This window comes from Guillardia theta (genome assembly GCF_000315625.1).
Source record: "Guillardia theta CCMP2712 unplaced genomic scaffold GUITHscaffold_210, whole genome shotgun sequence".
NCBI classification, from domain to species: domain Eukaryota; class Cryptophyceae; order Pyrenomonadales; family Geminigeraceae; genus Guillardia; species Guillardia theta.
This window is the reverse complement of record NW_005434466.1, coordinates 68,833-78,750: the sequence shown is the minus strand read 5'-3', so window position 1 is coordinate 78,750 and position 9,918 is coordinate 68,833. Positions and strand designations below refer to the sequence as shown.

Below are 9,918 nucleotides of genomic sequence, written 5' to 3'. Positions count from 1 at the left end.
TAGCTTCCCATCTCCACAAGCTCCGCGTACTTCTTGGGGAGGTGAAAGGCCTCGACGACGACAGAGCGGCCTGAGGAGAGTGAGCTGAGGAGGAGGGAAAGAGGAAGAGGAAGAGGAAGAAGGAAGGGAGAGGGAGGAGGAGGAGGAGGAGGAGGAGGAGGAGGAGGAGGAGGAGGAGGAGAGGGAGAGGGAACTAGGAGGACGACGAGGAAGGAGGGCGGAGGTAGGGAGGAGAGGAGAGGAGCAGGAACAAGTGTCTCACCATCCTCGAGTGTGACCGACGCCTTCTCCTTCTTCCGACGCATCAGCCTCCTCTGCCTTCTCTTCTCCTATACAGAAGTGAGTCTTCCACCCTCGCCTCGTCCTCCTCCTCCTCGTCTTCATCCTCGTCCTCCTCCCTTCTACTGCCCCTTTTCGTGCCTCCTCCTCCTTCGACTCCTCCCTGCTCCTCCTCCTTCTCGCGCTCCTCAGCAGTGGCATTCTGCTGTGCTCCCCTGCTCCTTTGCCTTCTCACCTGCAGAGCCACCATCTTCGCCTTCGTGGCCTCCACATCCATCTCGTCCGCATCCCTTGTGGCCGGCAGGGCCCGCTGAAAGCTCTCGAGCTCCTGTTCACCTCGTCACGTCCCGCACTTTCCTCCCTCCTCCCTCCATCATCATCATCATCATCATCCTCGCTCCTCTTCCTCTCCCTCCGGTTCCTCATTGCCTCCCTTCCCACCCTCTTCCCTCTCCCTCCCTCTTCTCCTTCCTCCCTCTTCTCTCCTCTCCCCTCCCTCCTCTCTCTCTGACCTGCACGTCTATCTCCGACGCCGCATCCATGGCCGGCAGGAACTCTGAATATTTCTCGGCCTTGCCGAGGTCGATGGCCGCACAGAGCTGAGGGTAGGGTGAGGAAGGAAGAGAGCTGGGGAGGAGAAGAGCACATGGAGGAGGAGAGGGAAGGGGGAGGAGAGGGACATAGGGAGGGAGGGAGGGAGGGAGGGAGGGAGGGAGGAGGGAGGAAGGGAGGGAGGGAGGAATGGGACGGGCAGTACGTTAACAAGGCGAGCGACTGTGTCCGGATCCTTCTCCCCAGCCAGCATCACAGCTTCCAACGCCTTCATTGCCTGAAACCCAATCAGTTCTTCCCCTGCCTCTTCTTCTTCTCTCCCATCCCCTCCCTTCCTCTCCCCTCCGTCTTTCCCCTCGTTTCCCTCTCCCGATCGTCTCTAACCTCAACAGGATCCTGCGACCTCGAGCGCATGTCGGCGCTGAGGAGGAGGAACTTTCTTGAGTTCTGCTTCTCTTCTTTGCTGCTCCCTCCTGACTCTGCCGCTCGCTCGAGAGTCTTGATGGCTGCAAGGAGGAAGAGGATCAGCCGTCTCTCGGGATGGCGACGAGAAGATGATGGCAAGAAAGAAGAGAACGAGCGGCGAAGTATGAGGAGGGGACGAGAAGGGAGGGCAGGCCAGAAGAGGAGCGGGAAGGGATGAGGGAGAGGAGAGGGAGAGGGGAGGAGGCCAGCAAGCATGAGAGGGAGAGGAGGGCTAACGCAAGACGAGCGGCAGGGGGGCAGGGAGGACAGGCGAAGACTCTTAGCACACCTCCAGCTGTGTCCTTGACCCCCTCATACAACTTGACCAGCGACCCCACGATCCCTCCCTGCTTGTACGCCCCTTCTACTGACTCAAGAGCAGCAATCGCTCCCTCCCTATCTCCCTGCGACAGCTGCAGCTGCGCCAGCGTCAGCTTCACCAGCAGCGCCGTCTTTGGGTTCGCTTCCGCATGCTTCTGCAAGAGGGCGGTGCACTCGTCCATTTTCTTCTCCCTCGCCAGCAGCGCTGCCCTGACCAGCGATGGGAGCTCTGAACCCTCTAATTCCTTGTCCAGCTTGCTCAGGGCCTGGTGACACTCCTTGGTCTTGTTGGTGTACAGGTTCAGCAGGCAGCGATTGAGCGCGAACACCCTCCTCTGCTGGACAGTCAGCTTGTCCTCCACCTGCTCATCGAGGTTGAGGGCCTTGGCCTTCTTGGCCGAGTCGAAGAGCGACGTATCCTTCCCTCTCAGGGCGAACAGGTTGTTGGAAGCAACTGCAGCCACCTCCTGATCCGTTGGCTTCCTCTTCAGAGCCTCCTCGTACGCCCCTTGCGCCTTCTCCCCCTGCCCCATCCTTTGCATCACGTACCCCCTCTGCACATTGTACACGATCAGCCCGTCCTCCAGCTCGGCCTCCGTCACAGCCTGCTCCTCGCACTCCTTCCTGTACAGAGACTCTGCATCCTCCAACGCCTTGAGCGCACCGGTCAGGTCGCCCTTCTCGATCAGGGCGCATGCTCGGTTGTACGACATGTCCGCGTTGTCTCCCAGCATCGTCGCTGCTCCTCGGAGGACCTGCTCTCCGAGCGTGGGATCCCCGGCGGAGCAGAGAGCGGCGGATCTGTTCACAGCCAGCTCCCCAGGGTCTGTCTCCTCGTCCATGACGCTCGCGTAGACTTCGCTGCTCTCCTTGTACTTGCCGAGGCGGTAGAGCACCTGAGCTCGAAGCAGGTCCATCCCCACATGCTCCCCTGACTTAGTACCCGACGACTCCAGCGCTTCCAGAGCATCGGCATGCTGATTGAGTCTGTACAGCGCATACGCTCGTTCGAAGGAGAGGGCCTTGCAGGCCTTGGGCTTGTCCTTCACGACATCAAGAGCTTGAGAGAACTTCTTGAGGTTCAGCAGAGCGACAAACTTGCACTTGATCGCATCCTCGTCCTCTGCTTCCTTGGCCAATACTGCAGAGGCGGGTCACGGATGTTGGACAATAGCAAGACACCATTGGAAGTAACATCTCAAGCAAGGAAGAACAAAAACAAAGAGAAGACAATCGAAAATAGGAGAACAACAGCAGAGATACATACTTTGATCGGCTGTCGATATGATGCTGTCATAGTCTGGATCGCCGGCCTCGGTCAGCTCTTGCAACTTGGCGAACAAGTCTTCCATCTGCACAACGGGATGACTTGCCTGGACGACAACAGGGTCAGAGCAGTGAGAGAGGGATGGAGGATGGGGAGAGAGGAAGCGATTAAGCAAGCGAACGAGACAGGTCAAGTTCGAGAGGAAGGTATAAGGTGCAGCGGAGTATGCTGAGTTGTCTATTCGTGCAACCTGCACTCTGGGGAAGAACAGGGCAGGAAGCAGCTAATCTTCCAATGACTATCATTCCTTCACTCACTATGACACAACTTCACTTGAAAAAATCCACTCTGTACCTTTCCTGTCCTCAACCAAGTCTGTTACTTGCCGACAAACATGCAGAATCTAGGTTTCGTGCAGCACGTGGCATCACATACCTCGAAGGCATCTAAGATCCAACCTCTCCCTAATCGCCTTAGAACGATCTCTGCATCAAATTCGATAGTTGAAGTCCTGTCCATCTTGTCGCTTTCTGCGTGAAACAAGTCTTCACTGCATTCTCCCTCCTTCCGATCCATAGTTTCCCTAACACGAGTACTTATTGTACTTCTCCCTGCAAAAATCTCTCGTCTACGCTCACCTTCTCTCTCCTTTCCTCCTCGTCATCTCTCATATCATCTTCTAGGCATCGTCCTCCGCATGATCTCCTAAACTTTCCTATCCTCTGCCCCGCATTTCGCCATGCTTTTCCTTTGCCTTTCTTCCATGTGGCCACGCGTGCAACCACCCCACCCTTGCTGTACTACCACTACCTGTATTTCAGATTATTTCTTACGAAGTACCCCTATTTTCCTCCCAGAGGAAATGGGCGAAGTACCCCTAACCAAGTCGAGAACCCTCAACATTTCTCTGTTTTATCACCCCTACCCCATCCACTTGGGGGTTGCCAACCTTGTTGTACTACCCCTTCTTTTTGTATGATTAATGAGTCATTTTGACATGGTGGGTGGTAAAATGACCCCCCTACCACCGTATTGCAGGAAGAAAAGGGGGTCACTGACAACTAGGGTAGTGAAACCTATCCCTGGCACACCATTCACACTTGATTATTTGTACCCCCATCTTTTACATCAAAAATAAGATTTATTGTAGGGTAGGGGTGATCACCCCTACCCTACAATCCCTCTCATTCGACCTCAAGAGGCGAGATGACCACTACCCTACCATTCCATCAATCGAACCTACCCACCCTTCCAAAATCCACCCCTGTCTACGAAAAAATGCGGTAGCCCACCCTACCTTCCTGAGTAATTTGATGTTTGATTTACCGGTGGTGCACTCGTCTTCATGACCCCCCACCCCCCAACCGTTTACCATATTCTCCATGCTCTCCTCGGCGCTACGGTCGCTGGGCGCGACGCTGGAGAAGGCAGGACAGGCGCTGGCAGGATCGTCGAGGGAGGTGCTCTCACGCCACAGAGAAGTCATGGCTCTCAAGAGCCACGCCCCCTCCATCCACAGGACATGCTTCGTGGCTCCAAGCGCCAATGTCGTGGGGAATGTAAAGCTCGCAGAGAAGAGCTCGATCTGGTATGGAGCCATTGTCCGCGGCGATCTTGCCTCCATCTCCATAGGAAGTATGAGCTCCATTGCTGACAAGGCAACCATCTCGCCCATGGGAGAAGGTTCTGTTCAGATCGGAAATCGCGTCCTTGTCGGCCAAGGAGCTGTTGTGGGAGTTGCCACTATCCATGATGACGCGGTGATCGGGATGGGCTCGACTATTGGAGATAGAGCAGTGATCGAGAGTGGTGCCTACATTGCTCCTGGATCGGTCGTGGCCTCAGGAACTGTTGTCCCCAAGGCCAAGTTGTTCTGTGGTGAACAGGTTCTTCGGGACCTCACCCCCGCTGAATCTGCTCGGCTTGCGTCGAGTGTAGAATCGTTGTGCTTCCTCAGACTTGAACACGCTGCTGAAGTCTACAAGGATGTGATTGATATTGAGCAAGACAAGTCAGACGCCAAGTGGTGAGTAGTGCTAGTCGGCAGGCTGAGAGTTTCTGATTCGTTATTGGTTCTCAGGATGGAGGAGCGATCGCTGGATTATGATAGCTCTCTTGGACTCCTCAAGAACAATGAGAGGGCACAGGTATGATCCTCATTCCTGGTTATCAGTCAGTCTTGTTCCTACTTTGCTCGATCCTTTCAGCATTTTTCTATCATGTTCTTCTATTGAGAGCTGAAATCGCTTCTTGTCCAGGTTTGGTAAACATTGCGGGAGGGGACGCCCTGATGGCTGGAAGACTTCAGATGAGACAGAAGTTAATTGCTGAGGATTCTTGGATTTTCTTTCAACTCTGTTGTTGATACTCCTGTAGTTTGATCCGTTTCACTCAATACTCTTCGAATTCGAATTAGTTTCGGTTTCACGTTCTTAGGTTGAAGGTCAAAAGAGGCTGCACAAGATTATAAATTATTTCGTACTGAGTCACAGAGAGTAGACTGTTGCTAGGCTTAGTGTTTCAGATTGATCTTAGAATGCGCTTTCCAACCTTATCTCTACTCACCATCATTATAGTCCACATCGCCCAATATGGAGCCGACTGATACGAGCTTGGAAGTTGGATCCTGTTTCCTCGTAGAAAGCAAATAATTGCTGAGTGTGTACGAGAACACTCCAATTTTTTTCTTTTACTGAAAATCACTGTTCTTAGCTGAAGGAGCTTTAAGAGCTCTGTCCGGGAAGACGAAGTTGGGAGGGGAATTTGAACGGATCTTTTTTGGCAGTCTGAACATTCGATGCCAACCCCAGCTTGCTGAGAGTGGAATCTACCAACACAATGCGTTAGTCCTTTCTCGAAACATGTGCGCAGAAAAAAGAACACGAGTGGTATTACCCCATGAGGACTCCTCCTGCTGAGCCTCTGCCTCTGCCTTAGCCTTGTTGTACGGCACCTTCATCGCCAAGACGTGCTTGGAGAGGTTGTCCTGCTGAAAAGCAAACAGACCATGTCAAACTACGCATCAAACATCAGAAGCGAAGGGATCACAGGCTCAGCATGCTTGGAAGCAGCCTTGCTGGCGATCTTGTGCTGAGCGTGAGCAGCTCTGGCGCGGTGGGATTTTGCAACAGGAGCAGACTTCTCGACAGCAACCACATCAGCTGCAGACATCGAAGACTTCTCCTCGGCTTCCAGCCTGTGCTCAGCACGCGAAACTGCAGCCTTGGCCTGCGCAATCTTCGCATCGTCCCTGGCAACCTTGGTTGAGATGACCCTGCCGAATTCAGCAACACCCTCCCTGTTTCCGGAGGACAAGGGATGGTCGATCGCCTGCTTGTCCGCAATCTTGATGTAGGGAGCGTTCTTGCCCTGATGAGCAGCAGCCTTGTGGTGGACGGCTGCATGGGTCGCCGGCTGAGCGGCCTCATGAGCGGCCTTGGAGCTCTCGGTCTTGGATGAGAACTTGAGATCTGGAGAAACGCGAACGCCATACTTCTTGTCAAGGTCATTCACAATCTTCTGCTCCCTCTTCATATCTCCAACCTGTAAGGGTCGCGTCACTCGTTGCAACGGACAAGTGTGGGGGGAAGGGAAAGCAAACACACTGGTTCTTACCAGATCATCATGGACAAACTCAACAAGCTTGGCCTTCTTAGCCTGGCTGAGGCCGTTTGAGAGCTGAACTGCGGCCTTGACCTGCATGTCTACTCGGTTCAACCAGCGCTTCCAATCCTTCTTGAACTCAGACTTTGGCTTCTCTCCTGCAGAGGACGCAAGGACAGAGCGGGAAGAGGAGCTGTTCCATCTCAACGAAGCGACGAGAGCACAGACCACAACGGCCGCCATGAGCGCCGCGCCCACCGCCCTCCATCTAGCCGCGTGCAAGGCCATGGCGATGTCGAAAAGTCACTTCGGTTACAGTATCAATGACCATAACGGTCCAGACGTTACCATACGTACCAGATGTAACGGAAGTGTAAGGGATCGCCGAATGATTCGATCGATTCCTACTGATTGAAATCAATTAAAATCTGGATCTCCGTTACGCGTAACGGACACGAGGCAATGGCGGAGAGGAAGAGGAGCAGGTGGAGCTCTGGGGACGATGGCGCGACGGGAGGAGGAGGAGGAGGAGGAGGAGATCAGAAGGCAGATGATGCGGCAAAGAATGCAGAGGCGCCTGTGAAGAAACCGAGGAGATCCAAGGTGAGGAGAAGGGGGGCGATGACTGCAGGTGCTGGTCACCGTCGTAAGAAGTTTGGCTGTGTTTTTTTTCTACCTGATGGCAGTGGGTGGTGGTTGTTGAGTTATGCATCACGATGATATGTTATGTTTGAATCCTGTGCGCGATCATGTTTGTTTGTGTGGGAGGAGGAGGAGGAGGAGACTGTTCTGGCACAGGCACTCTTCTGACAGTTCCTCGATCAGTGGGATACTGCTCAACCAGACATCCAGAATGCCGCGGATCCAAGCCGCATCAACAAAGACGCCATCGCCAAAGCTCAGCGCATGGCAGCCATCCAGGCACAGATTGCACAGCAGATGGCGAAGTTGGGCCAGGCCGGAGCAGCACCCGCCCTGTCCATTCCGGGAGTGGCTATGCCGGGGTTGCCGATGGCTGGGAGGAAGGAGACCTTTCTCCCTGCTCCCTTGATTCTCGATGACCAGGGCAGGCATGTGGACAAGGACGGGAAGGAGATCTCGATGAAGCCGCAGTCCATCGCGGAGCTGAAGGCCAACCAGCGAGAGGCCAAGCAGGTGCCAGTGGCAGAGCCCAAGGCCGAGAAGCCGGTGGAGGAGACGGCGGTGGTGCTTGACCCGAGGATGAAGATGCCGAGTTTTCGCAGGGAGAAGCGAGCGACGTTCCACTTCGTGGAGGACCAGCGGTACATCCGCCGTGCCGAGAGGTTCCGATCCAAGATGGCGATTGCGGAGTTCAATGCTCAGTTGAAGAAGATGAGGGATGACAAGGGTCACGAGGCAGAGAAGGACACGCTGCAGCAGATTAATCTCGGGCTGCTCAAGCGCAAGCTCGACCATGTGCCCGATGTCGAGTGGTGGGACTCGCGCATCCTAGCGGAGGCGGAGGAGGGAGCGGAAGCGGAGGAGCAGAAGCTTGCGGTGGAGAGGATAACCATCTATGTGGAGCATCCCGTGCCCATCGAGCCGCCTGCAGAAGCAGCGGAGCCTCCTCCTCTTCCCATGTTCCTGACGAAGAAGGAGAGGAAGAAGCTGAGGAGGAGGACGCGCATGGAGCGGGAGCTGCAGAGGCAGGAGATGGTGGCGAGAGGATTTATCCCTCCTCCGGAGCCCAAGGTGAAGATCTCGAACATGATGAGGGTGCTGGCGGCAGACGCCACGGCAGACCCAACGAAGATCGAGCAGGAGGTGAAGAAGCAGATGGCGCAGCGTCTCAAGAACCACAACGATCGCAACCAGGCGAGGAAGAAGACGGCAGAGGAGAAGAGGGCGAAGAAGCTTGCCAAGATAGAGAAGGAGACGGCGTTCGAGACTGCCGTCCATCTGTACAAGATTGGAGATCTGCAGAGCAAGCAGAATCGCTACAAGATCGATGTCAACGCACAATACTACAAGCTGCACGGCATCGGGATCATCTCGGACGAGAGTTGCCTGCTGGTCATTGAGGGAGGAATCCGCTCGCTCAACAAGTTCAGGAAGCTTCTGGAGAGGAGGATCAAGTGGAACAAGACCGCTGAGGACGAGGAGGAGGAGGAGGAGGAGATGAAGGAGGAGGAGGTGAGAAGGGTGGGAGGAGGACGGGCTTGCTGACTTGGGTTGGCAGGAGGAGGAGCATGCGGATGATGCGAGCAAGGGCAAAAACTTCTGTAAGCTGGTGTGGGTTGGAAGGCTTGCCAAGGCAAATTTTCCAGAGTTCAAGTTCGAAGTGGCGAGGAGTGAGGGAAATGCTGTGAGTCTACTGCCCCCTTGTTCCTTGCATTATCCCTCCACCATTTCCTCTTTATGCTATCCCTCTTTCGCTTCCTTCCTCTTATGCAACCTTTGCACTCTCTTTCTCCCGTCCCCTTCGCTCGCGCTTGCTACGCCTGCCCCTCAACCCTCCTCGTGCATCTCGAGACACGTTCTTTCCTACTCTGCTTCTTCATGCCTGCTTCTCGTTCTGTCCTGGTGCTCGTCCGTCATGGCCTGGAACTGACGTACGGGTAGCGAGATCTCCTTCGCAGGAGAAATGTTGAGCACTACTGGGACCTCGTGAAGAACTTCGACGAGAACGCGGCGTGAGCAGGAGAAATCGGCTACTTTGTACTCAAATGAAGATCAGTAGATTACCTCGCCCTCCTCCCTCCTCCTTTCCCCTTCCTCTTCCTCCATCTGCCCTACCTCTCTCGCCTCCATGTCCCGACTTCTCCTCGTTCTCATCCTCCCCCTCCTCCTCCCCTCTCCTCGTTCTCATCCTCCCCCTCCTCCACTCACGCGGCTTCGCCCTTAGTTTTGTGATTGCGTTCTGCGTGTTTTCTTTGCCATTCCTAATTCCTCTTGATCTCATTAAATTGCTTTCAATCTCGAAAGATCTTTATTTACATGCATAAATTGTATCGCTCTTTTCTCTCCTAATTTCTTTAGGACGTGTAGATTGCCATTTGTTCTCAGGATTGGTAAGAAACAAACAATGATGCAACCTTCCTCCTCCGCATATTTGTGCCGTTCAGGCGTTGAGGTAGTGCGGAGAAAAAGTCTGAAGATGCTTAAACATGTATGTCCGAAGATCAGTAAAATCTAAAAACTTAGAAGACTTCTATCGTTGTTGTGCACTTCCTTGGCTTCCATTTCGCTGCGAGGCAGTCAACATTTTTGGCCTTGTTGCGAAAGGCAATATGATAACCTCGAATGTTTGCCGTCGCCCAAATATTCTGTATGACGTGTCGTGGACATCAAGCAATCCACATCCTGAATCTTAAGCCAATGTTCAAATGCTCGCAAGTCCACATCCAATATCGAGTGCAACGGCATCCATCTTGCTTTTGTTGGATGTTATTTGGTGAAATTCGTTGCCC

The 9,918-nt window shown here is 54.1% G+C and overlaps 4 protein-coding genes across 4 annotated transcripts; 2 read left to right on the top strand and 2 right to left on the bottom strand.

Annotated features, from left to right (window-relative positions):
* Positions 1-17: 17 nt before the first annotated feature.
* GUITHDRAFT_148383 (hypothetical protein) lies at positions 18-3,403 on the bottom strand (the record flags this gene model as incomplete). The annotated part of the gene is made up of 10 exons (XM_005819709.1): positions 18-70; positions 263-329; positions 515-607; positions 792-878; positions 1,037-1,108; positions 1,216-1,337; positions 1,586-2,758; positions 2,885-2,990; positions 3,239-3,259; positions 3,320-3,403. Coding segments are annotated over 10 exons (1,878 nt in total), but the record flags the coding sequence as incomplete, so codon positions are not given.
* An 852-nt stretch (positions 3,404-4,255) lies between these two features.
* Positions 4,256-5,368, top strand: GUITHDRAFT_98506 (hypothetical protein). The gene is made up of 3 exons (XM_005819708.1): positions 4,256-4,910; positions 4,965-5,031; positions 5,143-5,368. Exons 1-3 carry the CDS (start codon positions 4,267-4,269, stop codon positions 5,149-5,151), a joined length of 720 nt encoding a protein of 239 aa, XP_005819765.1. The 5' UTR covers positions 4,256-4,266; the 3' UTR covers positions 5,152-5,368.
* A 194-nt stretch (positions 5,369-5,562) lies between these two features.
* GUITHDRAFT_156241 (hypothetical protein) lies at positions 5,563-6,786 on the bottom strand. Its single transcript, XM_005819707.1, has 4 exons — positions 6,500-6,786; positions 5,933-6,427; positions 5,780-5,873; positions 5,563-5,711 (listed from the first exon to the last, which is right to left on the bottom strand). The coding sequence occupies exons 1-4, from the start codon at positions 6,773-6,775 to the stop codon at positions 5,608-5,610; spliced, it is 969 nt and encodes a 322-aa protein (XP_005819764.1). The 5' UTR covers positions 6,776-6,786; the 3' UTR covers positions 5,563-5,607.
* A 1,204-nt stretch (positions 6,787-7,990) lies between these two features.
* GUITHDRAFT_39459 (hypothetical protein) lies at positions 7,991-9,127 on the top strand (the record flags this gene model as incomplete). The annotated part of the gene is made up of 3 exons (XM_005819706.1): positions 7,991-8,641; positions 8,718-8,813; positions 9,071-9,127. Coding segments are annotated over 3 exons (804 nt in total), but the record flags the coding sequence as incomplete, so codon positions are not given.
* Between the last annotated feature and the right edge of the window lie 791 nt (positions 9,128-9,918).

What these genes read in the sequence shown, in the direction of transcription:
- GUITHDRAFT_98506 (XM_005819708.1), top strand. Translation starts at nt 4,267, where the DNA reads ATGCTCTCCTCGGCGCTACGGTCGCTGGGCGCGACGCTGGAGAAGGCA. An exon ending in GACAAGTCAGACGCCAAGTG is followed by an intron (nt 4,911 to 4,964) that starts GTGAGTAGTGCT and finishes ATTGGTTCTCAG; the next exon opens with GATGGAGGAGCGATCGCTGG.
- GUITHDRAFT_156241 (XM_005819707.1), bottom strand. Translation starts at nt 6,775, where the DNA reads ATGGCCTTGCACGCGGCTAGATGGAGGGCGGTGGGCGCGGCGCTCATG. An exon ending in AGTTTGTCCATGATGATCTG is followed by an intron (nt 6,428 to 6,499) that starts GTAAGAACCAGT and finishes CGACCCTTACAG; the next exon opens with GTTGGAGATATGAAGAGGGA. An exon ending in CTTCCAAGCATGCTGAGCCT is followed by an intron (nt 5,874 to 5,932) that starts GTGATCCCTTCG and finishes TTTGCTTTTCAG; the next exon opens with CAGGACAACCTCTCCAAGCA.